At 43.6% G+C, this 22,208-nt stretch overlaps 2 protein-coding genes across 2 annotated transcripts; both read left to right on the top strand.

The window, feature by feature from the left end:
• The first annotated feature begins 8,377 nt into the window (after positions 1-8,377).
• Positions 8,378-20,210, top strand: mkrn1 (makorin, ring finger protein, 1). The gene is made up of 8 exons (XM_071539080.1): positions 8,378-8,451; positions 9,216-9,347; positions 14,124-14,305; positions 14,517-14,740; positions 15,424-15,638; positions 16,683-16,793; positions 17,081-17,225; positions 18,391-20,210. The coding sequence occupies exons 1-8, from the start codon at positions 8,378-8,380 to the stop codon at positions 18,601-18,603; spliced, it is 1,296 nt and encodes a 431-aa protein (XP_071395181.1). The 3' UTR covers positions 18,604-20,210.
• A 705-nt stretch (positions 20,211-20,915) lies between these two features.
• Positions 20,916-22,094, top strand: tmem121b (transmembrane protein 121B). Its single transcript, XM_071539085.1, has one exon. The coding sequence runs from the start codon at positions 20,916-20,918 to the stop codon at positions 22,092-22,094; it is 1,179 nt and encodes a 392-aa protein (XP_071395186.1).
• The last annotated feature ends 114 nt before the right edge of the window (positions 22,095-22,208 follow it).

Below are 22,208 nucleotides of genomic sequence, written 5' to 3'. Positions count from 1 at the left end.
TCGTGTACATGGACACGATTTTGCCATTTTTTTCGTGAGATGAACACGACCTAGAAAATGTGCCTCCTCCACAACCTGAATTACGTTCCTCCACCACGAATTTGAAAACGTAAGTTTTGGCAAATAAAACTACTTGTGTTACGGTTATGGTTAGGCAACTAAGACAACTTGGTTAAGGTTAGAAAAATGGTTTGGTCATGGTTAAATAAGATTAACGTTTGTTAAAAATTTAAATGTGGGTTGAAATGTACTTTGAACACGCTGTGAATCGAACCCCGGTTGTCGGCATCGAAGGCATCCGCCACCCCGACCACAACGCCCTTACTGGCCACCGTTTTATTTCAGTGTCACACTACTTCCTGAGTCCCGACTGACAGAAAAAAAAACGTGTTGCAGGCAGGAAAGATACTTCCAATTGAGATACAGTAATTTGAAAGTCGTGCTGAGTGTCATGAAAAAAATGGAAAACTCGTGTACATGTACACGAATCAATAGATTAAATTTTGTGACTATTTCACAAACTGCTGTGAGATCGGGTTGCTATCTACCAGAGACACAGAGATGATTTTGGTACCAATCCTCTTGTCAGACCAAAGACCAATGGTCCAAACTCCCAAAAAGTCAGTGTAGTACTTTAACAGAAATATGTGTACCTGTCCGTTGCGACAGTCCCTTCAGCTGGCACTTTCCCATGGACAAGTTACAAGTGTAAAGTCCTAAGCATCCTGTGCAGTGTGACTGTGAACTGCAGGTCCTTGTTTGGATTCCATTACAGCCATGCTGAAAATAATCATGTTGAAATTATTTTATTATTGTGACATACTGCCCTACAAAGGGGAACAGGAGTAGTTCTACTATTTGTGTGTTTTAAAGGGCAAAGTACGGCAGCGTATTGATGTTACAGTGAAAAAAAAAATTGGCTCAGTATCTTGTTAAAACGAGATCTTTTTCTCGTTAAAACAAGATATTTTATAATGACATCTTGTTATTACAACATACCAACTTACGTTTCTCGTTATAATGACATACCAACATATCTCGTTATAACAAGAAACTTTTCTCGTTATAACGAGATACCAAGAAACTTTCAAATGTTGTTATAATGAGAAAAAGATCTATAACCTAATGAGAAAACAGCCTATGGACATTGGAGAAATTGAGAATGGCTTGTTTACACGATTTAATCAAGTTGACTCAGAATCATGGAATGAGACAACTCAGCAACAACAATCAGACTCACTCAACTCATCCTAACTCAGACACAATCAAATGATATCTCGTCATAATGAGAAAAGTTGATATCTCGTTATAACAAGAAAAGTTTCTCGTTATAACGAGATATGTTGGCATGTCATAACGAGAAATTTTTCTTGTTATAATGAGATAAGTTGGTATGACATAATAACGAGAAAAGATGTCATTATAACGTGAAAATATATTGTTATAACAAGAAAAAGATCTCATTATAACAAGAAAAGTTTCTCATTATAACGAGATACTGAGCCTATATTTTTTTCCCACTATAACATCAATATGCTGCCATAGGCAAAGCTCTAAACTAGGGTTTAGAATTATACCCATAAATGCTACTAAATTATATACAGTCCACTTTTGCAACAACAATGCTTCTGCAAAAGAGGAAATAAACTTTTCAGTTTTATTACTGACCAATTAACTGCTCATCTTTGTAGGGAAGAATAGCTTTAAAGATAATCTACCTGTGTTAGTTCAGCACTCACCGTGTCAGAGTTGAACCTGCCAAAACGCACCATATGGTCTCTGTTGGCCGCTTTTTTCCTTGAAAATGCTCCAAAACCTTGGTGCAAGGGGTCATTAGCTATTTCCCCAGTTGCTCCAGCATTAAATGAATATTCATGTCTGTCCTCAGGTAGAATCGCCTGTCTCCCTCTGCCTGAAGTCAGTGGAGGAGGGCGAGTGTTGCCGGTCCAGTCAGCACCTCTTCGCCATCCCATTCTGGGTCTCATTCCTGACTCTGCAGATAAAACCTGCAGACAAGCTATGTGGAAGATGAGGAAATATTTCATCAGGGGAAACTGGCGTTCCATTGGATTCTTTACAGGCAACCTTGAATTGAAATGACCAATCTCCAGCTTTGAGAGCACATTATATATCCCTCCCTGCGATCCGCCTCTGTCACAACCTGCCCCAAAATGTCCTGCAATGACGTGTTTAAGTCTCTTGAATTATCACTTCATCCGTCACACCTTGAAAGAAAGGCCAGTGTTTCCGTCTCCACGTCCCAAAGGCATGTGTCCTTTGTTGCAGAACATATCGACAGTGTTTCCTAATTGATTATTCATCCAGGAATATGGAACACATTATTATGATTTTGTTTTCTCTCTGCCTCAAAGCAAATTGGCAAATGCAAGCTGAGGCTTTAGTGGCTGGTAGTGTTGCTGGTGACGTTACAGTAGAGTGGAAGACGTGTAACCACATAAGTGAGCAATTAGTCAGGAGTCAGGAATGATGAGGGCCTGCAGCATTTGGGATCGGGCCCAGTACAACTTTATCACGGCATGACAATTCAATTCAATTCGTATTGTATCTTGTGACTGATCTCTCCTTTACAGCATGGGCATGGCTCAGATGCTTTGTGGATTATACAAGCGATGATGTTAGTCCTATGGCTAAGTTGGCCTAACTTTATAAATACATCTCCTCTCACTCTCCTCTGTCTACCTGCTGTCTCCCCCAGTGAATTCAGAGAATATGAAGACAGATCGTCCCCTCCATTGAGCCAAATGAACAACTCTATACAAGCGACGGAATTTTTTTGGGCTGTCACGCTCAACTGCAATACGCTTCTTGTTATATCATCATTCCCTGACCCTAGTCCAGGGGTTCTCAAATGTTTTCATGTCTTGGTCCCCCAAACAGATGCACATTAGGGCCATGGACCCCTGTGCTGGAAAAATAGAACTTAGACTGTGTATTGTACTGTAAGAGTGGAAAACTACTAAGTGTCTGTATAATCACTTGGGTGACAAGGCCACAACAAGGCCACGACAGGTCACGTCGTGTCTGCATGAGCAGAACCAGTTTGAACGAGATCACCACTTCCCAAGTGTCAGCTTGTCTGCTGTCTAGAGATAAGGGATAAGAAGAAGCTGTGATTGGGGTATAGGTGTGAAACTGTTTGACTGTCTGAGGTGTAAATAGACAGATGACACGACAGGAGGAAATTATACTTTGTAGCAGTTCCTTTCTTACAGGCTCACTGAGGTGTATAAATATACTGCGCTGAGAGCAGATCATTGCTCATTGCTGTGGGGACCTTTGCTCTCTGTATGCTTGAGCCCATTTGCAAATGCTAAAATAAAAGACAGAAAGACAAGTTTGTTGGTGCTCTCCTTTATTGCAGAATTTCCACAACAACCCCCCATTTGATCAGATTTGGTGTCAGCGACCCATATGGGAACTCCTCAAGGATCGGAGCAGTTCCAGTATGGGTCGGAGGGGGGTCAGAGGGGAACTGGAGCCTCCTCAAGCCATTCTTCAACCCCCTCAGGAATCCTGTTATCCCCTCAAAAACCCTGGAGTCCCCTCAAGAACCCTGGAATTCCCTCAAGAACTCTGGAATCCCCTCAAGAACTCTGGAGTCCCCTTAAGAACTCTGGAACCCCCCCAAGAACCCTGGAATCCCCTCAAGAACTCTGGAGTCCCCTTAAGAACTCTGGAACCCCCTCAAGAACTCTGGAATCCCCTCAAGGACCCGTGGAACCCCATCACAGACTCCTGGAACCCCTTTAAGAACCCCTGGGAATCCCTGGACCACACTTTGAGAACCACTGCCCTAGTCTAATGGTTTTCCAGGTCTAACAATGGATTACTTTAATAAATACATAGCTGTAATGCTCCCTATTGTGGTTGTGTAAACTCTCCAGGCTCAACAGTGTGTGACGAATCTGAAACAAGAGAGTGCAACCAAACACTCTGCTGCCTTTTTATTGTCCTCACACAAATTACAAAACTCCATATACTCTGGTCTGACAGAAATGAAAGGGTTGATGATGAATAAAGTCATTGGTTTCAACGGCAAACATGTTTGTCATCTACATCCTTCCTGTGGTACAGACAACGACAGATGTCAGATATGATTTAACCACAAGATAATCTTCAAATCTATAGTCGGTCTGTTTTGTAAAATGAGAGTTTGTTTCACTGGCTGTGTACACTGTTTTCAGAGCATGAACCTTAGTTTGGAGAAATGTGTCAAATGAATGAATCACAACACAATGTCAGTGCGCAGAAGTCTTCATGCAAAGAGCCAAACTGAGTTGCCAAGATCTCATGGGGATCTCAAATGGATGCCAAATGTTTTTTTTTTAATGTGTACAGATCTTACCTTAAGACTCTGCTTAGATACAAAGTGCCTGACTCTAAATCACAGCTCTCACTTCTCAGAATACACCATCTGCATATAAGAGCAATGTTCCAATGCTTATTACCATGCACTAAGGCTGGGTATTGGCAAGGACCTCACGATACGATACACATCACGATACATGGGTCACGATACGATTGTATCACGATACATTGCGATATGATACATATTGCGATACATTGCAATACTCTACATAATTTACTGAATCGATTTTTTTGCACAGCCCTACCATGCACATCATGTTACTGTTCCTATTACTGTATTTGTATGTACACATTTACAGCAAATACTGTATGTTATAGCATTACTGTATGTGTTAATCTTCAGTGATTACAGTAAATTTCAGTATAGTAACCAAAATATTGTTGGTGTCCTTACAATAAGGTTGATGTAGAACAGAAAATGTAGTCTACAGTAAATTGATGCCATAAGGTACATTCACTGAATATGTTTAATTTCCTTTTGCATATTGTTTTGTGTTTTGGGCACAAACCGACTTCCTTTTTGTGTCATGATGGACTCCATTGCTTTTATTTTGCCTTGAATGCATACTGTACATCATTTCAAAAAGTTCACAGCAACTAGGATTGAAAACTTTTTGCTCATTGCTATTTGGAAAATCTAAATATTAGGAAATGACCATTGCATTTTCTGTTTTGATGAGAATTTCTCTTGACAGTACGATTTGATAAGGACCGTTTTATTTTAAACTCACTAAAATTCAACGAGGAACAAATCCAATATTCAGATGTAAACTTTTGCATGATGCACTACCTCATTTCATACAGTTGGTTTTATTTTGCATGCTGAATGGGGATTTAGAGTATCGAATTTTGCAAAGAGTTTAAAGTGGGTCTAAAAAAAGGCATAGACATACCTTTTGAAATCTGAGATAATTCATTGCTAATACAGCAGTCAATTGATGGCTTGGTGGCTTGGCCTTTCGAGTGTTAAAACACCAAATTAAAAGTGTGAATTTTTGCATTTTTCTTTGTTCACCTAGCTTTGACTTCTGGGGACTGTAAATGACTTTCTAGTTGCTATATTTCCAAACTGTTGATGGTAAAACGTAGAAGAAGCACAAGACCAATATGTTGGTTACAATGGAGAGGGAGTGATTTCATACTTCTTTCATACTTCTTTCATACATGGTCATAAGCCCCTGTTTAAGCCGGCTTCTAAGAGACCTTTGATCAATGTAGCAGTATAATATTCAGTAATACACCCGGCTTTGTACATTCAAATACGTTAAGATGTTTATATCCTCCCTTTAAGATGAACCACTTCTCTCTGGCTTAGTCACCCTGGAGAAGCACCTTGTTGCCGCCTAATCCTCCAGTCTCCTGCTTTAAGTTACTTCATACCAAGTTGATGACCGCTTATTGTGCACTGATTTCTCTTCCTCTTTCTTCTTCCTTTGTTCATCCTCCGCAAACAAGCCACTCCTGAGTCACAGTTGAGCGGAGGCAGCACTCAAATAGCACTCAAATAGATTAGCCAGCTGTAGAGAAAGAGAGAGAGAGAGAGAGATACTGTCAGCTTCACTGTGTGATCACACGTGCCCGTCGTCTCCACTGTGGACAGGGATATACAGTGTTTACTACGGGCGCTTTGCACATAGGGAAAAACCGATGTGTCGTCTCCATGGCGACCAATCCGGAGCGCAGGATGTCTTGCTCGGGTGATGAGAGTCTGAACAATATCGAGGACAGTGTTGTGGTATCATCCACCAAAACATACGCTGTGACAAAGTGAGCGGACTTACGAATTCAAACAGCACCATTGAAATTATGTAAGCAGTAGAAATAAAGGGGGAAGAAAAACCTGCTGCCCGGCCTATTTGCTTTGCTTTCCCTATTAATCCCATACTGTACGGTGTAGTGAATGTTTACTGCGAATTGACTCTTGGGATCCAAGCAACATACTTTAATTTCCTGCGTGCAAAACTTCCACTGGGAATACCAATATTTTTTAGACAGACACATACAGTTTTATCCTTGTCAGGCTGGAAAAGCCTCTGAAACAGCATTTCGACCAGTGGTTCTCAACGTGGGGTCCGGGGACCACCAGGGGTCCTTGAAGGGGGTTCCAGGGGGTCCCCAGCAAATTGAGGAATTGTTAAACTTCACCGTTATTTCATTTAGAAGAAGTTAACACAATTAGAGAATGTAGAAGAATGACTGTTTTGATCATATTTTCACTGTTATCTCTCTACCTACAATACAGATAGTCATGGAAGTCTGGACAAAATCATATCTAACAAAAAGAATATTGTCAGATTTGGGTCGGAGAGACAAAATCTCATCAAATGGGGGTCCGTGGTTCTAATGTGGACTAAGTTAGGCGTCCTTGATATGAAAAAGGTTGAGAATCACTGATTTAGACCGTCATGGGACACTAAAACTCTCCATTAAAACCCAGACTGATGCAATTCTCTAGGATTGATTGCTGCCTTTAAATGAAGAATGAAGAAGAATTGAGCAATTCAATGAAAAAAAAAAAATCAAATGTCATTTCAGGTTTTCCAGACTGTTTTTCTGTAGCTATGGTCAGGGAGGAACCTCCATCATATCAGACTGACAGCTGGTGTGTAATAAAGATGCATGACCATGCTTGTGGTAGATTGTGTAAATTCTAATCTGGAAGTGACACTTAGTTCTTAGAGAAAATGGTCGGCTAGAAAAAAAAAAGGTGAGAAATGGCACTCTGTTGTGTTCTTATGCAATCAAAGGGCTTTCCAACGTACTTTCCTTAAAATAAGATTGAGACATCTCACATAACTACTCGCACTCCCACAAACCTACCCACCGACTCATCACACACACACACACACACACACACACACACTCCTCTTCTGTTTTGTTCGTGGCACGCCGAGCCAGCCAATCATCATTTCATCTCCTCTTACTCTCAGGCTTCGCGGTCCAATCAGCAGAGTCTCTCCGCTCTAATCTCCTAGCAACCGACCTTGTGTTTCCTTAACACACATTAACTGATCATCTGATAGCTGAAAGCTTAATGACATAACAACATCACCCCAACATACCACCAGTACAGTGACATGAGACTGTACAACAAGGTAATACATGATAAATCTCTTTCTCCCCATATTGAATCCCATATGTATTGGATTCACTTTTATTTTGAGATTGCACCTCATTAAAATTAACAAACACTCTTAATCCTAAACTCAAATCCTTACCCTATACGAACCTAAACCTAATCCTAACACACACACACACACACACACCTGTATAATCAGAGGACAAATATCATCAGAGGACATCATATAGGAAACTCCTTGCATCATGTTACCTGCATCTTCCCTCTTGGGGGAAACGATTAAGATTTGCATAATATATTCATGCCATGGCTATTCATAATCCATGAAACAATTTATAGGATACTAATATATTGTCAAGATGATGAAGATGCTACCCGACTCTATCGCACCTCAGTGCCCTCTAGCGGTAAGAGACTGCAGGTGGAGTATTTTGGTCATATTTTCTGAGGGATTTTGAGAGGGTTTTTTCAGGTTAATAATCAGCAACGGTGTAGTTTAGATCCCCAGAAACTCAAACTATCCAATGAAATAAATACAAATTACACTCTGGTCCACCCCGCCTGTTCAGTGTGACAATAAACTGGTCCACTGACAGGTTTTCATTAGCGTGGAGGATTCTGCTATTCCTATTCCTGTGATTTTTTTTTTTTTTTACATTTCCAGTTATGATGCCATACGAGCTGCTAAAGACAATGATGTTTAAGAGGCGTTTTGACATATTAAACTAGAGGTTTGGGCGTCATGACCGCCTCAACAACAGCTGACTGTGACACTGGTGCCTCTCAGCGGTGAGAATAGGGCGCGGAGTTTCCGAGAACCCCCGAACTGGAGCGGAGTTATCCGGAACATCCCGAACTGGAGCGGAGCTTTACGGAACATCCGGCTGTGGCCTTTCAACATAAACAGCAATGGCGGAGGCAGCAGCAGCGTCTACAGCGGCTTCAGCAGTAACAGGAGGCTGGACCAAACACGTAACCTGCAGGTAAGACAAGACGAAAGAGTATTATGATATCGAAGACGGCGATATTGTCTATCGTTTGACGTGAAAATAGCGGCGGTACGGTGATTTGCGAACGGCTGACAACAGCGTCTTCTGAGCCCATACGGCTAAGCTGTACTGTGTTGTTGTGTTGTGGTCACATAGCAGGCTGGTGTGGTAGACCAGCGGGGCTCTTAGTTTGCTACGTTATTTTGTAATTCACTGTCCGTTTAAACCAGGCTTAGCTAGCAACATCCGCTGGTCTAAAACAAAGGGATGTTGGCTAAAACCCGGAGCTGTTCGCAGACACCCGCCAAGCTTTCTCTTCCAAAGCTAACGTCAACTAAGGTGGAACTGCTAGCTAGTTGGCAAGTTTAAATTCACAACAGTCAATTAATCACTTCCCTTCCTGGTTGAGATATTATTGACCTCCACCGAGGCGCCGCACCAAGCCTGTAACATTGTTAATTGAATTGTTTGTTGTGACCGTAACGTACGGTTCGCTAAAAAGTAGCTGAATACCAGTATGAAAGTGAAAGAAAGACGAGCGTTAGGTTGTAACGAATATTCAAAGCTGCCTTGTCGGGTCTCGTAACGTTACTAGTCGGCTGTTTAGCTTTTTTTTTTTTAATAACAGCGCGTTCAGTTTGAAAATGCGGATCTGAAAATGCACAACTGTTATATTCCCCTCTACAAATTACACCATCCTCTAGCTGTTACTTCACATCATTTACTAGGTCTAATTCATCTTGTTTTTGTGTTTGCAGGTATTTCATGCACGGGCTTTGCAAAGAAGGAGAGAACTGTCGATACTCTCATGATCTCGCCAGCAGCAAACCTGCAGCCATGATTTGCAAGTTCTTTCAGAAGGGAAACTGTGCGTATGGGGACCGTTGCAGGTAAAGATACTACTGGAATCTGTTCTGATCGAGCTTATATGGAATAGGAACGGGAATCGAGCGTGGATGTCATTTTTGAGAAGGCCCACTTGTTTTTGACAGGCTTGCTGACACATCCTACAAATGTACACTTTTCACTTTTCACGCTGTTTTGCCACTTCTTTCTAAAATTGGCCCCCCCGCTCTGAGCCAAATGACAGCAGCTTTGTTGGCAGGGCTTCTCAGAAGTGTTGCAGACGGCTCTTTAAGTGGATCTGACACCTGAGAATGCTCCTTCCTAATGTCAACATGTTGTTGTCGGTGCTGCTGTGTCTGTGGCAGATTCCCATACAGTCTGTTAGCTGGACTCACTCCTGTGGCATTGCTGTACCGAATGAAACTGTATTTAAATTTGCGTTATGTGATATTTTTTTTAAGTGTCTTAACGTGGTGGTAGCGTGTAAGCTGTCCAATGTTATTACCATAGAGTAGACTTCACTCTATATTGCTGTCGTGCCTTTTGATTTCCATAGGCCTTTGTGACCATATGATTAATATGTGAACACTGTGTTCTTATTGTGTTTTGTCACAAGCTGCTGATTTGACCACAATCCTGAGATCCTATCCTGTCCTATCCTTTAGGTCTTGTCTCATCGCATCTGACATTAAGTTCCATCTTAAGAAGCGTCGGCAGGCAGATTAGGTTCCCAGTTTGTGTCGTAGAGCCTCAGTTTACCCAGACGGCAGCAGCCCGCCTGTACAGACAGTGTCTGCTTGATGTCTGGGTTCAGGAGCATCCCCATAGTTACCAGGGCTGCTCAGGGGCTACCCCGACAGGACCAAGGAAGCCTTTGTTATTTGGGTATGTGGTAATTTCTCTTGAATGAGTTTCTATAGCCGGCCTATTGCTCGCGCGGAGTCTTTGGTCTGGAGTATCCAGCGTGGGGCTGTTGTTGTTGTTGTTGTTGTTGCGCTGATGATAAGTCGCATTCCTCCGTCCATATGATGGAGTTGCAGCGGTGTCCTCATTATTTCCGTGACCCCTTGGGGCTCCACAGGCTGTATTAAGACTCCAGAGAAAGGGTCCCGCTGTGGGGGTTTATTATGGTCGAATTCCCTGGGCTCTATCCATTGTGATGGGGCTCTGTCTCGCTCCCTGACTCTGTCTCTCTCTCTCTCTCTCTCTCTCTTGCATCCCCCAGGGCCAGACAGAGTGCGCTGCAGCCTGCATGGCAATTGCATAACCCTCTGTGTTTCCCTCCTGTTCCCTTTCTCTAAGTGCCCCCCCCCCCCCTCCCCTCCCCTCCCCTCCCACCCCCTTCTGCTGTTGCTGGGTTCACCCAGTTCACTCTGCCATTCTGCTGCAGCGCCCTCTTCTCTCATTTATTTATGCATAGCGCTCGCACCCCCCCCTCCCACCACCTCCTCCTCCTCCCCCCTGTTTGTCCAGCGCTCCAGTGGGTTTCTGGGAGCAGACTGGTTAGCAGTGGGTTTCCGGCGGAGCTCAGCGACGTGGAGGAGGCTGGAGGAGAGATAAGGGCATTTCTTCCATTTCTATGGCTGCGTGCACCGGCTGTCAGCGAGTATTAGTCATGGTGTGTTGTAGCTGTGGCGGAGTTGTCTTGTTTTCCCCTACTGAGGCCGCACTAACAGGCAGTCCAGGCATCTGCCATATAGGACAGCTGAGGCTCCGCTGTGATGGAATGAAACTGGACTCAATCTGGATGCAATAACCAGAAATAAAGAAGTTTCTATGGCGCATAACCCTAAAAACTCTCAGAACAACATCTCCATGTGCGTTATAATGGGCAGCTACAGTAATGCTGTGGGTGTAGTGCATAGTCTCATTAAGGTCGCATTCAGATAACATTGTTTAGGCTACATAGTACTTCCTTTGATGCCCCGGTATAGGTCTCAGCTGTTTTTATAGGCCGATGCTGATATTTTTGTATTGAAGCCGTTGTTGTGCCGATATTCAATTTATTAAATGTGACGATTTTTATGCCAAATTCCAAGTATTCAGGCAATGTCAGAGTGGAAAATCCCCATCATGGGATACTAAAACTCTTCATTGAAACCCGGACTAATTAACTTTTAGGGTTAGCGGTTTTTAGGGCCGCTAACCCCACCCCCCCCATTCAATGGTAGGGAAAACTCTGGGATACATTACTGCACTTAAATGAAGAATTTATTTACAAAAACACTAGTGAGCAATTACATGAAAATCAAATGTTATGTCAGGTTCAGACTCTTTTGCTGTAGCTGTGGTCAGGAAGGAGTTCGTTGTATCAGAGGTGGACCACACAGACTGGTATCATCTGATATCACTTCCCCTCAGATCTTTCACTGTTAGATATCGTAGTGCATCTGGTACCACAAATGAACACAAAAGGCTTATATAATGCATGCAGCAATGCAACGGTTTCAAGCTTGTAAGCTTTCTCAGGCAGGCAGGAAGAGGCTGTGTGTTTTGTTTGTCAGATATTTTGTTCATAAATATTTTTGAAAAGCTATGTTGAGTTTACGTCTCATTTTATAAGGTGTCGATTCGGTACCAATATTGAGGTACCAAAGTTGGTATCGGTATCAAAGTCAAAATTTTGGTAAAAAAACCCCTCATAGCTTGCTAGGCAACTAGTTTGTGAACATTGGGGTGTGTCTATGATGCCGGCCATGCCCCTTACGCAAAACACAACCTGTCTTGTGCCTGCAATGCATTCTGGTCCGTTGAGGCTGCTGTCAGTGGAGAAACTGGTATCGCTCCCTCTTCTACGATGGATTTCTCCCTGTATGACTGTTGAACTTTGGTGCAGAATGGCGGCTCTAGAAAGAAGCCCAAAGTCCCTCTTTGATTCTGAGGGACTGACACCAAAACCTGATGATTCCTGATGATGTTTTAGGTCACTGAAACATTTTCTGCTATCAAACTCCATTGTAGCTGTGTTGGTAATATCTGGACGTGATGTCACGTTGTCTGCGTTTGGCCAGTTATCTACTGGAATAAGAAAAATACACCACCAAAGAACAGAATGTACCCAGGAATACAAGATACACTCCATTCTGGTACTGTTTTGTCGCCAGTAGCCATCACAGGGTAAAGACCATGGCCTAGTTTCACCCGGAGTATATGTGAGGGCTCCGGAAACAACCTTATCTCAACTGGGGAAAACATAGAGAGGTCGGCCCTCTGCTTTCAGACCTAGGCATTTTTGTTTTTAGTGAGTTGGCTGGTTTGAAGCCTAAATATAGCCCACAGATTAGCACCACAGTGGTGGTCTTGCACATTATGCTTTACTCATTAAAATATTTTGCTTTGCTGAATTTAAGCCTTTATCTTTCAGGACAAGGCTATCGAAAATAGAGCATGTGATCACATCCATGTGGAATCATGTGTTTTTTTTCTTTGTTCTTTTAATGCATAACAGCTGCTGGGGAAAAGGCAATGAGGCAGCAGTTCTGAAAACAGAGGCCCTGGGCGATCTATAGAAGAAGGACATAAATATTGATAACCTTGTGACATTAGTTTCCGTATGAATTGGGGAAGTGGCTCTCTGGGCTAATCTGACACATATGACTGGGATAACACATTATCTGTTGTATTCTCGTCTCTAGAACATGATGTAAGATGATGCAATGTATGCCTAATGTTTTGATCAAGGCTGAACAATCTCTGTGTCACATAGGGAGGTTGTGAAACCCTCTGTGAAAGGAGAGCGGAGAGTCGCCTACACCTAAAAACAATATGTTAGTCATTTAAAGGGGTGGAAAGAGAACCAAAATATTCACCTAAAAAAGTATCAGATTTAAAATGTATTCAGATGAGTTATATAAAACAAAAACAGACAGTGTTATGGTCTTTCCCATGCAATGGACAACGTACGAGAGGATAGACAGTTCAAACTAGGTTCTTTTAATTGAGCAAAAAAAAATGGATAATACTTTACAAAATAAAGAACATAGAGAAAGCAAATGATGAAATCAACACAACACCTTGTGGATATGCTAGGCAGGTTATGGCTGCGCATGAATCTCTCCTTCACAGCTGACTAACCGACTTTCATTACTGTTTTCTCTCTATAAATACACTTTTGATCTACACTTTTGACATTTTTATAGTCTGTGGGGAATGTTCTGAAAATAAGATTTTTAAATTCATGCAAAGCTATTCAATCTGTGATTTAAAAAAAAAAATCCCATTATTCAATAATGTTACTACACTGATGTTTCAATGTTTGGCTATCCAACCTAGTCAACTAGCCAGGCAACAACCAGGCTAACACGAATCAATAATACTGTGAATTTTTCAGGAACTAAAAAAACATCCTCAGTTTTAGTTTGGTTGGTTATGTCATTTTTGTTTCTGGTAAAACCTTGTTTGTATGTCTTTTATTTTAATTTTAATCTTTATTCATCCAGGAAAAGTCAACTGACCTCCAAGTTCTTTTCCAGCAACGTCCTGCTTCACATTCATACAGTTCCACACATTCACACTGGAAGCTGCCCAGTACAACCACAGTCTTCTACTGTTGGCAACTAAGCAGTTGGGGCTTCAGTGCCTTGCTCAAGGACGCCTCAACTGTATTACCTGAGGGAGAGGAGAGTGTCACTCTTTCACTCACCCCACTCACATTTTCCCAGCCGGTCTGGGGATTTGAAGTCACAAGCCTGCTTCTTTAAAACCTGTAGGCTACTACCGATGTTTGTTGTGAAGCGCTTTGCCAACTTTATTTTTAGAACAACGAAGCTAAAAATAAAGCTTTGATCGTTAACAGTCCGAGCCCCCGTGTGTTTCCTCAGGTTTGAACACTGTAAACCAGCCAAGCAGGAGGAGCCGCCGACCACCCAGGCGCTGCCGCTGCCCCCCCTCCCGCTGGCCGGCCCGTCGGACCCAGAGCCCAGTGGACCGACACCCGGCCCAGGGGCGCGGGACTGGGTCAACGCTGCCGAGTTCGTTCCGGGACAGCCTTACTGCGGACGGGGTGAGTGACTCGCCAGGCGGAGCTATCGTTCATGACACAAAAATCACACCGGTAGGGGAAACGAGGAAGTGCGGAAATCGGACCGATGATGGCCCATGACCCTGAAAATGATTGATTTCAAAGTAAAAGATGAACTTAGCTCTAGACGGTTCTGAAAAGTATCTTAACACCGCCGTTCCCTCCCTTTATGGCGGACTGTTTGCGGGTGCAGCCGAGCCGGTGAAGGTGGAGGGGTCTGTCCCGCTCATCGAGGAGTTGGACAAAGACCCCGCGCCGGAGGACAAAGAGCTGAGGAAGCAGCTTTGTCCGTACGCCGCCGTGGGCGAGTGCCGCTACGGACTCAACTGCGCCTACCTCCACGGCGACGTGTGCGACATGTGCGGCCTCCAGGTGCTCCACCCCACCGACAACGCCCAGCGCTCCGAGCACACGAAGGTAACGGTTACAAACGCACCCCGCCATGGGATTTCACATGAACCATAAACACAGTACCTCCGGCTGGGGGATTCTCAGTGGTTCTCAACCTTTTTCCATGTCAAGGGCCCCTAATTTAGCGCACATTGGGGCCACGGACCCCCCCATTTGATTCGATTTTGTCTCTCGAACCCATCTGAGAATATTTTTATCGTTAGATATGAGTTTGTCCAGAATTCCATGACTATCTGTATTGTAGGTGGAGAGATAACAGAGAAACTATGATCAAAACAGTCATTCTTCTACATTCTCTAATTGTGTTCACTTTTTGTAAATTAAATAATGTAGTATAACAATTCATCAGTTGGCTGGGGACCCCTTGGAACTCCCTCAAGGACCACTGGAGGTCCCCGGACCCCACGTTGAGAACCACTGGTCTACATGCATAGGCTTCCCACTGTCACGGAATTCCTGGAATATCATAGAAATTTGCGGAAGGAAGAACATTTTTAGATCATGGAAGCGCTTCCACATAGTTATGGAAAGGCATGGAATTTTACATCAAGGGGCTCAGTGGGAACATTCCCATGGTTTGTTGTCATCCTGTGAAACGGCATCTGAGGACCACAGTTGAAATGAAAACTGATTTATTGGGGAAGCGATTGTGGTTCATTGATTTTTTTTTTTTTTTTGCTTCCTCCTAGGCTTGCATCGAGGCCCACGAGAAAGACATGGAGATCTCGTTCGCCATCCAACGCAGCAAGGACATGATGTGCGGCGTGTGTATGGAGGTGGTGTTCGAGAAGGCCAACCCCAGCGAGCGCCGCTTCGGCATCCTCTCCAACTGCAGCCACTGCTACTGTCTGAAGTGCATTCGCAAATGGAGGAGCGCCAAGCAGTTCGAGAGCAAAATCATCAAGTGAGTCAGCCGCAGGAAGGGGAGGGCAGGCACGCGATTCTTTGGAATGGCCACACTTCCACTCGCTCGTTTCTCGGGAATAGTGAAAGGAATACAGCAGGTTTTGGGCCTATTGTTGGAAATAGACACTGAAATCATCCATGTGTCCCAGGTTGATTGTTGGTTCCAGTGCTTGATAGCAGTGAGTGAGTGATAGTAGGTGACTAGTATATTCCAAAAGTGAGAAAATGAGAGGTTGTAGCAGCTCTAAAGCTAAATGTTAAGTCATTTTAAATGATATGTGGCTGAGTCTGGTAATTTTGTGCAGGAGGTAAAATTAACACAACCAAAATGGTTACTCACCTGATATAGTTCCAAAATTAAACCTAGCTACATTGGCTATATTGAGGTAATGATATTTCATTTTTAAAATGGGTGTCTACAGGCTATATTAGAAAAGCCACATATACCAAAGTATTAGCATGGAGCCTACTATCACTCAACATAGTGTATGATAAAGTGTTAGCATGGAGCCTACTATCACTCAACATAGTGTATGCTAAAGTGTTACCATGGAGTCTACTATCACTCAACATAGTGTATGATAAAATGTTAGCATAGAGTTGACTATCACTCAACATAGTGTATGCTAAAATGTTAGCATAGAGTTGACTATCACTCAACATAGTGTATGATAAAATGTTAGCATAGAGTTGACTATCACTCAACATAGTGTATGCTAAAATGTTAGCATAGAGTTGACTATCACTCAACATAGTGTATGCTAAAGTGTTACCATGGAGTCTACTATCACTCAACATAGTGTATGATAAAATGTTAGCATAGAGTCAACTATCACTCAACATAGTGTATGCTAAAGTGTTAGGATGGAGCACTGGAGCCAGAGATCTACTGAAGAAACATGGACGGTTTTGGTGGTAACAGGTACCTCATGGCTTTCCACCGATTTTGTCTTTTTTTTTATTTTTTTTTTATTCATGTCAGGTTAGAATGATTGCAATCATGTTAAAATATTTGACCTGTTTCCACCCTGTCTCTTTGCAGGTCTTGCCCAGAGTGTCGGATCACATCCAACTTCGTCATCCCAAGCGAGTACTGGGTTGAAGATAAGGACGACAAGCAGAAACTCATCCAGAAATACAAGGATGGCATGGGGTACAAATAAGTGCATTTCCTATACTTAGCCACCACAAATTCTAAAACATCAATGCGCTCGCTACAGACTCCACCTCTGAAACAAGCACTTAAGTAAATGAGATCTCCTTTTAATTGATGAAGAGCTCCTCTGAGAAACATCCATCACTCAAGCATCCGCAATCAATGTTGCTTGTTTCCTCCTGTCTTGTTTTCTCGTGTCCTGAAACATTGAGAAATCTATAAAGCACCGCACGTGATCTAACCCGCTGTGTGTATTGCCCCTTTTTCCATTTTGCGTCCTCCAGGAGTAAACCATGTCGATATTTCGACGAGGGCCGCGGAACCTGCCCTTTCGGCTCAAACTGCTTCTACAAGCACGCCTTTCCCGACGGACGGCTGGAGGAAGCCCAGCCCCAGAGAAGGCAGGCGGGATCCAACGGCAGGAACCGGGTAAGAGTGTTAACACTGGCTGCTTTATAGGGCTGAATAATGAATCGAAATTTTATCGAAATCGCAATATGGCCTACTGCAATTTTCACATCGCAGGAGGCGCAATGTTTGTTAAAGGCGAAATGTGTCAAAATACCATTTTAAATGAAATATTGTGGTGCTGCAGAGATGTCCTGGCCTACACATCATATTCTACAGACTTAAGAAAACATCTTTGTTTGGTGCAGATCCCCGCAAAAATCACACCATAATCATTTTAATACGTTTTTCAATGAAAATGAGAATAATGATGTAAAAATGTTCATTCCCTCTCATATCGCAAATCATATCGCAATTGCAATATCAGTCAAAATAATCGCAATTAGATATGTTTTTCAAAATCGTTCAGCCCTACTGCTATACTGCCATTTTAGTAGCAGATACTCCTAAAAATAGAAAATGTGCAACTTGACATTCAGAGTAGGAATGGGCAGTTGAAATTCTTGTTGTTTTGTTTTTTGTAAGACTATTTTTTGGCATTTCTGCTTCATTGGACAGACAATTGACATTACATGGTAGCGATTCAACCTATAGCCAGTTCATTCTAGCTTTTCATTTCACTAAAACAATTGGTCTTTCACCAGAGGTGTGCTTCTGCTATATTTTACCATCAGCTATTTGGAAATACAACAACTGGAAAGCCAAAATGTACAGTATTTCTGCCAGGTCCTAGTACAGTATTGGTTTCAGAAGTTCACATTTTGTATGTGGTGTTTTTAAATATGTTTCCAAGTTAAATGGGTAGGAGTAGCAGGAGATAAGTTTTCTTTTTTTCAAATGTGCACGCTCTCACATTAGTTTAAGTAATAATTGGGGGCATTTTCATTTAAAATGTGCATCTCTGTCACCAGCTGATATAACACAATAGCACAGCAAACATGAAAGCTTTCATGAACCGGACGGGTAGGTCTTCCCCGGGGCGTGTCTGGTTTGTTATGAATAAACAGAAGAAGAACTGGGTAGTCAGCATGAGCAGCGATAGCCACCACGGCTGAACAGACGAACGAAAGAGCGCCACCTACAGACACTCAAAACCTCATCACCAATAAAAATCCAAAGGAAAAAGACGTCCGTAACTTTTGGATTACCCCTTTTAACATTTCACCCCCCCCCTTCTGTCCTCCAGAACTCGAGGCGAACGCCCCTGTGGGACATCTTCGACGAGCGGGAGAGCACCGACTCCTTCGACAACGAGGACGAGGAGATGGTGACGTTCGAGCTCAGCGAGATGCTCCTCATGCTGCTCGCCGCGGGGACCGACGACGAGGTGACGGACTCAGAGGACGAATGGGACTTGTTTCACGAAGAGCTGGACGATATCTACGAAATTTACCTATAGCACCCCTGCCCACTAACTAACTACCCCCCCCCGCCCTTTCCCAAAAAGCCCCATTCCCCCTCCTCCCCCTCTATACTAGACACTAGAATGGACTGTCTTGTGTGAGTGATGGACAGTAGCTTTCCCCCCCCCCCCCCTCGTGTTGTGGCAGTGCCTTTTAATAGCAGGCCATTAATAAAAGTAATAAAAAAGAAAACAAAAAAAAAAACAAAAACAAAAAAATCCAAGAGGTTGGTGCGCTCGTGCTAAACATTTTCTAGAAACCTGTCCTTGTGGATCTTTCCTCGTGCGGTTCATGTAAAAAGGAAAAAAGAAAAAAAATAACAAAACGATAAAAAAGAAAACGATATAAGAATTAACAAAAAAGGTATAATTTTTTTCTTTGAATATCGCTAATAAACATTATCAAGTTTATTTGTGGGTGTGGGTTTGACTTATCATTTACCCAGGTGTTTGTACATATTTCTGAGACTCTGAGGATGCACCTAACTCCACTTCCTGTACTGGTGATGGTCATGGTGTAGGGTTCGACCGATATGGGCTTTTGAAGCTGCCAAATAGCTGATATTTTGTGCCGATATTAATCTACTTAAATTTGAGCATTTTCATGCCAAAAAGTTACAAATACTCAGTGTTAAGTATTCAGAATTTGACTCTGAAACGGCATTTAAACCATCATGGGACACTAAAACTCTCTATTAAAACCACGACTAATGAGATTCTTCGACCTACACCCCCTATTCTATAGTAGGGAAACTCTGGGATACATTACTGCCTTTTTTTAGATGAAGAATTCACAAAAAACATTTTTGAACAATTAAACGAATACATAAAATTGTCAAAAACCAAATGTCACGTCAGGTTTTTCCAGACTGTTTTCCTGTAGCTGTGGTCAGGAAAGAACCTCCATCGTATCAGAGGTAGACCACACTGACCCATATATATATATATCTCCCCCAATATCGGCCAAATATATCGGCAAACTGATATATCGGTCTAACCCTAGCGTGGCGGTTTTGGATTGATCCTCTTCTCGTGCACTGAACTGATTACCGGGTAGAGGCAGCCGTCGGCTTCACTTATTCTCATGCACAATCGCACTCTTACGTCCTGTTTTCCCTCCCCGAAATACAGGTGAACACTTTTTATCTCTACAAAGACTTTCCCCCCCTCCCCCCTCCCCCCTCCCCCCCCTATGGGCCCCAATGCACATTGCTATCCGTCCTGAATCTCAGCATCCAGGAAACACCTGTGGTACCTAAAGGTCAAAGTCTTGACTTCCTTCGAACCAAGCTTAAGAGTAAACACTCGTGATTTGGACTCTTCACATCAGCAGACTTAAAATGCAGAAAATAAAGAGGCGGAATGTCTTTTTTTTTTTTAAATCTTTTTCCTCCCAGAATACCTGTCTTTTGAACTGTAGATATTTCTGTTTTGCTTCAAGTGAGTAATGCATATTAAGCCAGGCTGAAAAGACGCCCATCCACAGACTCCAGATAGCTGGTCGCAACCTGTTGAACTCCATTGGAATGCATATGTTTATACTGAAATGTGTGTTTTCTATGTTCCACAGCCATCCATCATAACTTGAAATTAAAGTTTATTATCAAAGTCTGTATTTTGTGGAGTGAAATTATTTTATGTGTTATTTATTTTAATGTGTTTGTGGTCAAAGAACCTGTTTTCCTCCAGTCAGGTACTTGGGCTGTGAATTCACAATAAATAGGCTGTGATTAAATAACTTTAAGAAAACTGAAAGTGACATTGAGATCTTTCAGCCTATAATGACTACCTACCCTCTATGAATAGGGTATTCCATCCAATTCGGTTATTAAAATCACTTTATTATAATGTCAAATTATATTTTAACACCATCTACTATTGGTTTATTGCCTATTTTACAGGGGCAACAATCCACTAAACCCTAAATCCCTGCAAATAATATCATTTACAGCCAAAACTTCCAAATATGATTACATATTAACTAAATTGACTGATGACTGACAAGATATTATTTGGTCATCTTAGAGTGAGTTTTTACGGCTTCCAAATAGATCTGTGGTGATTTTTGGTTGATCTCTGCTCTCCATTATAATGATAAAAAAAAAACCTCCAATATATTGTCACTGAAAATTAACACTGGAAAATGTCCTATGTGGTGATTTTTCCTGAGTCTATTATGTATAAACGGCTCTAGTCCATTCCATCAGATGTAATCCATGCCTTGTTTTTGCGCGCGTCCGTCTCCCTCCACCTTTAAAAGCATCAGGGAGGCAGAAAAGAGGAGAAAGGGAGGCGACCGCGCAAATACAATGATCTCAGAAACTGGGAACGACAATCCGAAGGCCGACTATCCCCGATCCGAAGCGACCATCTGCCCAGACTCCCCCGTCTCCTCGTCCCCTGAAGCCGGGCAGCTGTTGAGCAGGAGGCGGGACACCCAGACGACCAGCGGCAGCATCAACCCGGAGGAGAGCAGCATCCGGCCCCTGGTCTCCTCAGCCGCAGCCGCCGCCTGCATCATGACATCGGGGGAGTTCATGCAGACCGCTCCCCTCCTGGTGCACAAATCCAAGAGGAACCTGCTGTACAAGGCGCTCTGCTTCCTCCTCCTCGTCTTCCAGGGCGGCATCCTGGACTTCTACCTCATCATCTTCACGGATCTGTACTGGTGCTCGTGGATCGCCACGGACCTGGTGGTGATCTCCGGCTGGGGGATTTTCTTCATGAGGAACGCCAGGAGCAAGCGGGAGCGGGCCTGCGGCTTCCACCAGAAGAGCTCCATCTTCGGCTGCAACCTCGGGGAGTTCACCTACGCCTACCTGGCCTGGCTCATCTACGTGATAGCCTGCACGCCGAAAGTGGTGCTCATCCTGGAGACGTCCATCCTGGACCTCATCGCGCTCAAAGTCCCGTGCGGCGTGACCGGCTTCAAAATCATCGTGCTGCTCTCCGCGCCGCTGCTCTTCTGCCTCATCAACTCCATCATCGAGGATTTAAACGGGGCGACGCGCCACCACTCCCAGAGCTGCTTCATGAGCACCTGCCTGGACCTGCTGGACGGCTTCACGCTGGTGGAGATGCTCCTGCGGAACGAGATACCCACCGTCTACCTGAAGTACACCGTCATCTCGGTGTATTTCGTCGCGCTGGCCGTGCCGGTGATCTGGCTGTACGAGCTCACGGCGTCCGAGCTGCGCTGCCGGTGGCTGTGGGCGAGGTTCGTCACGGGCCTGGTGGTCAACGCTCCCTTGCTGGTGGTCCGGTGCTTCCAGGTCTACGTTTACAAGATGCCCATCTCGGTGTTCATGTTCAAAAATATGTTTTTCCTGGTGTGTAAGTTTCTGGAGCTGGTGGAGCAGTGCGTGACGGTGCGCGGGATGAGGCGGCTGACCAGCGGCAGCAACCCGGCCCAGTTCTCCCACTGCGTGTCCGAGAACGACATGTGTCCCCACGGCTATGTGAACACCTTGGCCGTGACCCAGTCCTAGACCACATACCCCCCCCCCACCGACCTCCGGTATATCTGGGAAACTGACGGCGGGAATCTGGAGGACTCATGCTGCGTTCAGGTCACAGGTGCAAATCGGAAATCCGCATTCTCT

Source organism: Centroberyx affinis, unplaced genomic scaffold, assembly GCF_046629955.1.
Source record: "Centroberyx affinis isolate AG114_WGS23_722 - 3 ecotype Tasmania unplaced genomic scaffold, CSIRO-AGI_Caff_v1 ptg003391l_1, whole genome shotgun sequence".
Classification (NCBI taxonomy): Eukaryota; Metazoa; Chordata; class Actinopteri; order Beryciformes; family Berycidae; genus Centroberyx; species Centroberyx affinis.
The sequence above is the reverse complement of the archived record's forward strand: the minus strand, read 5'-3'. Positions and strand labels throughout refer to the sequence as shown.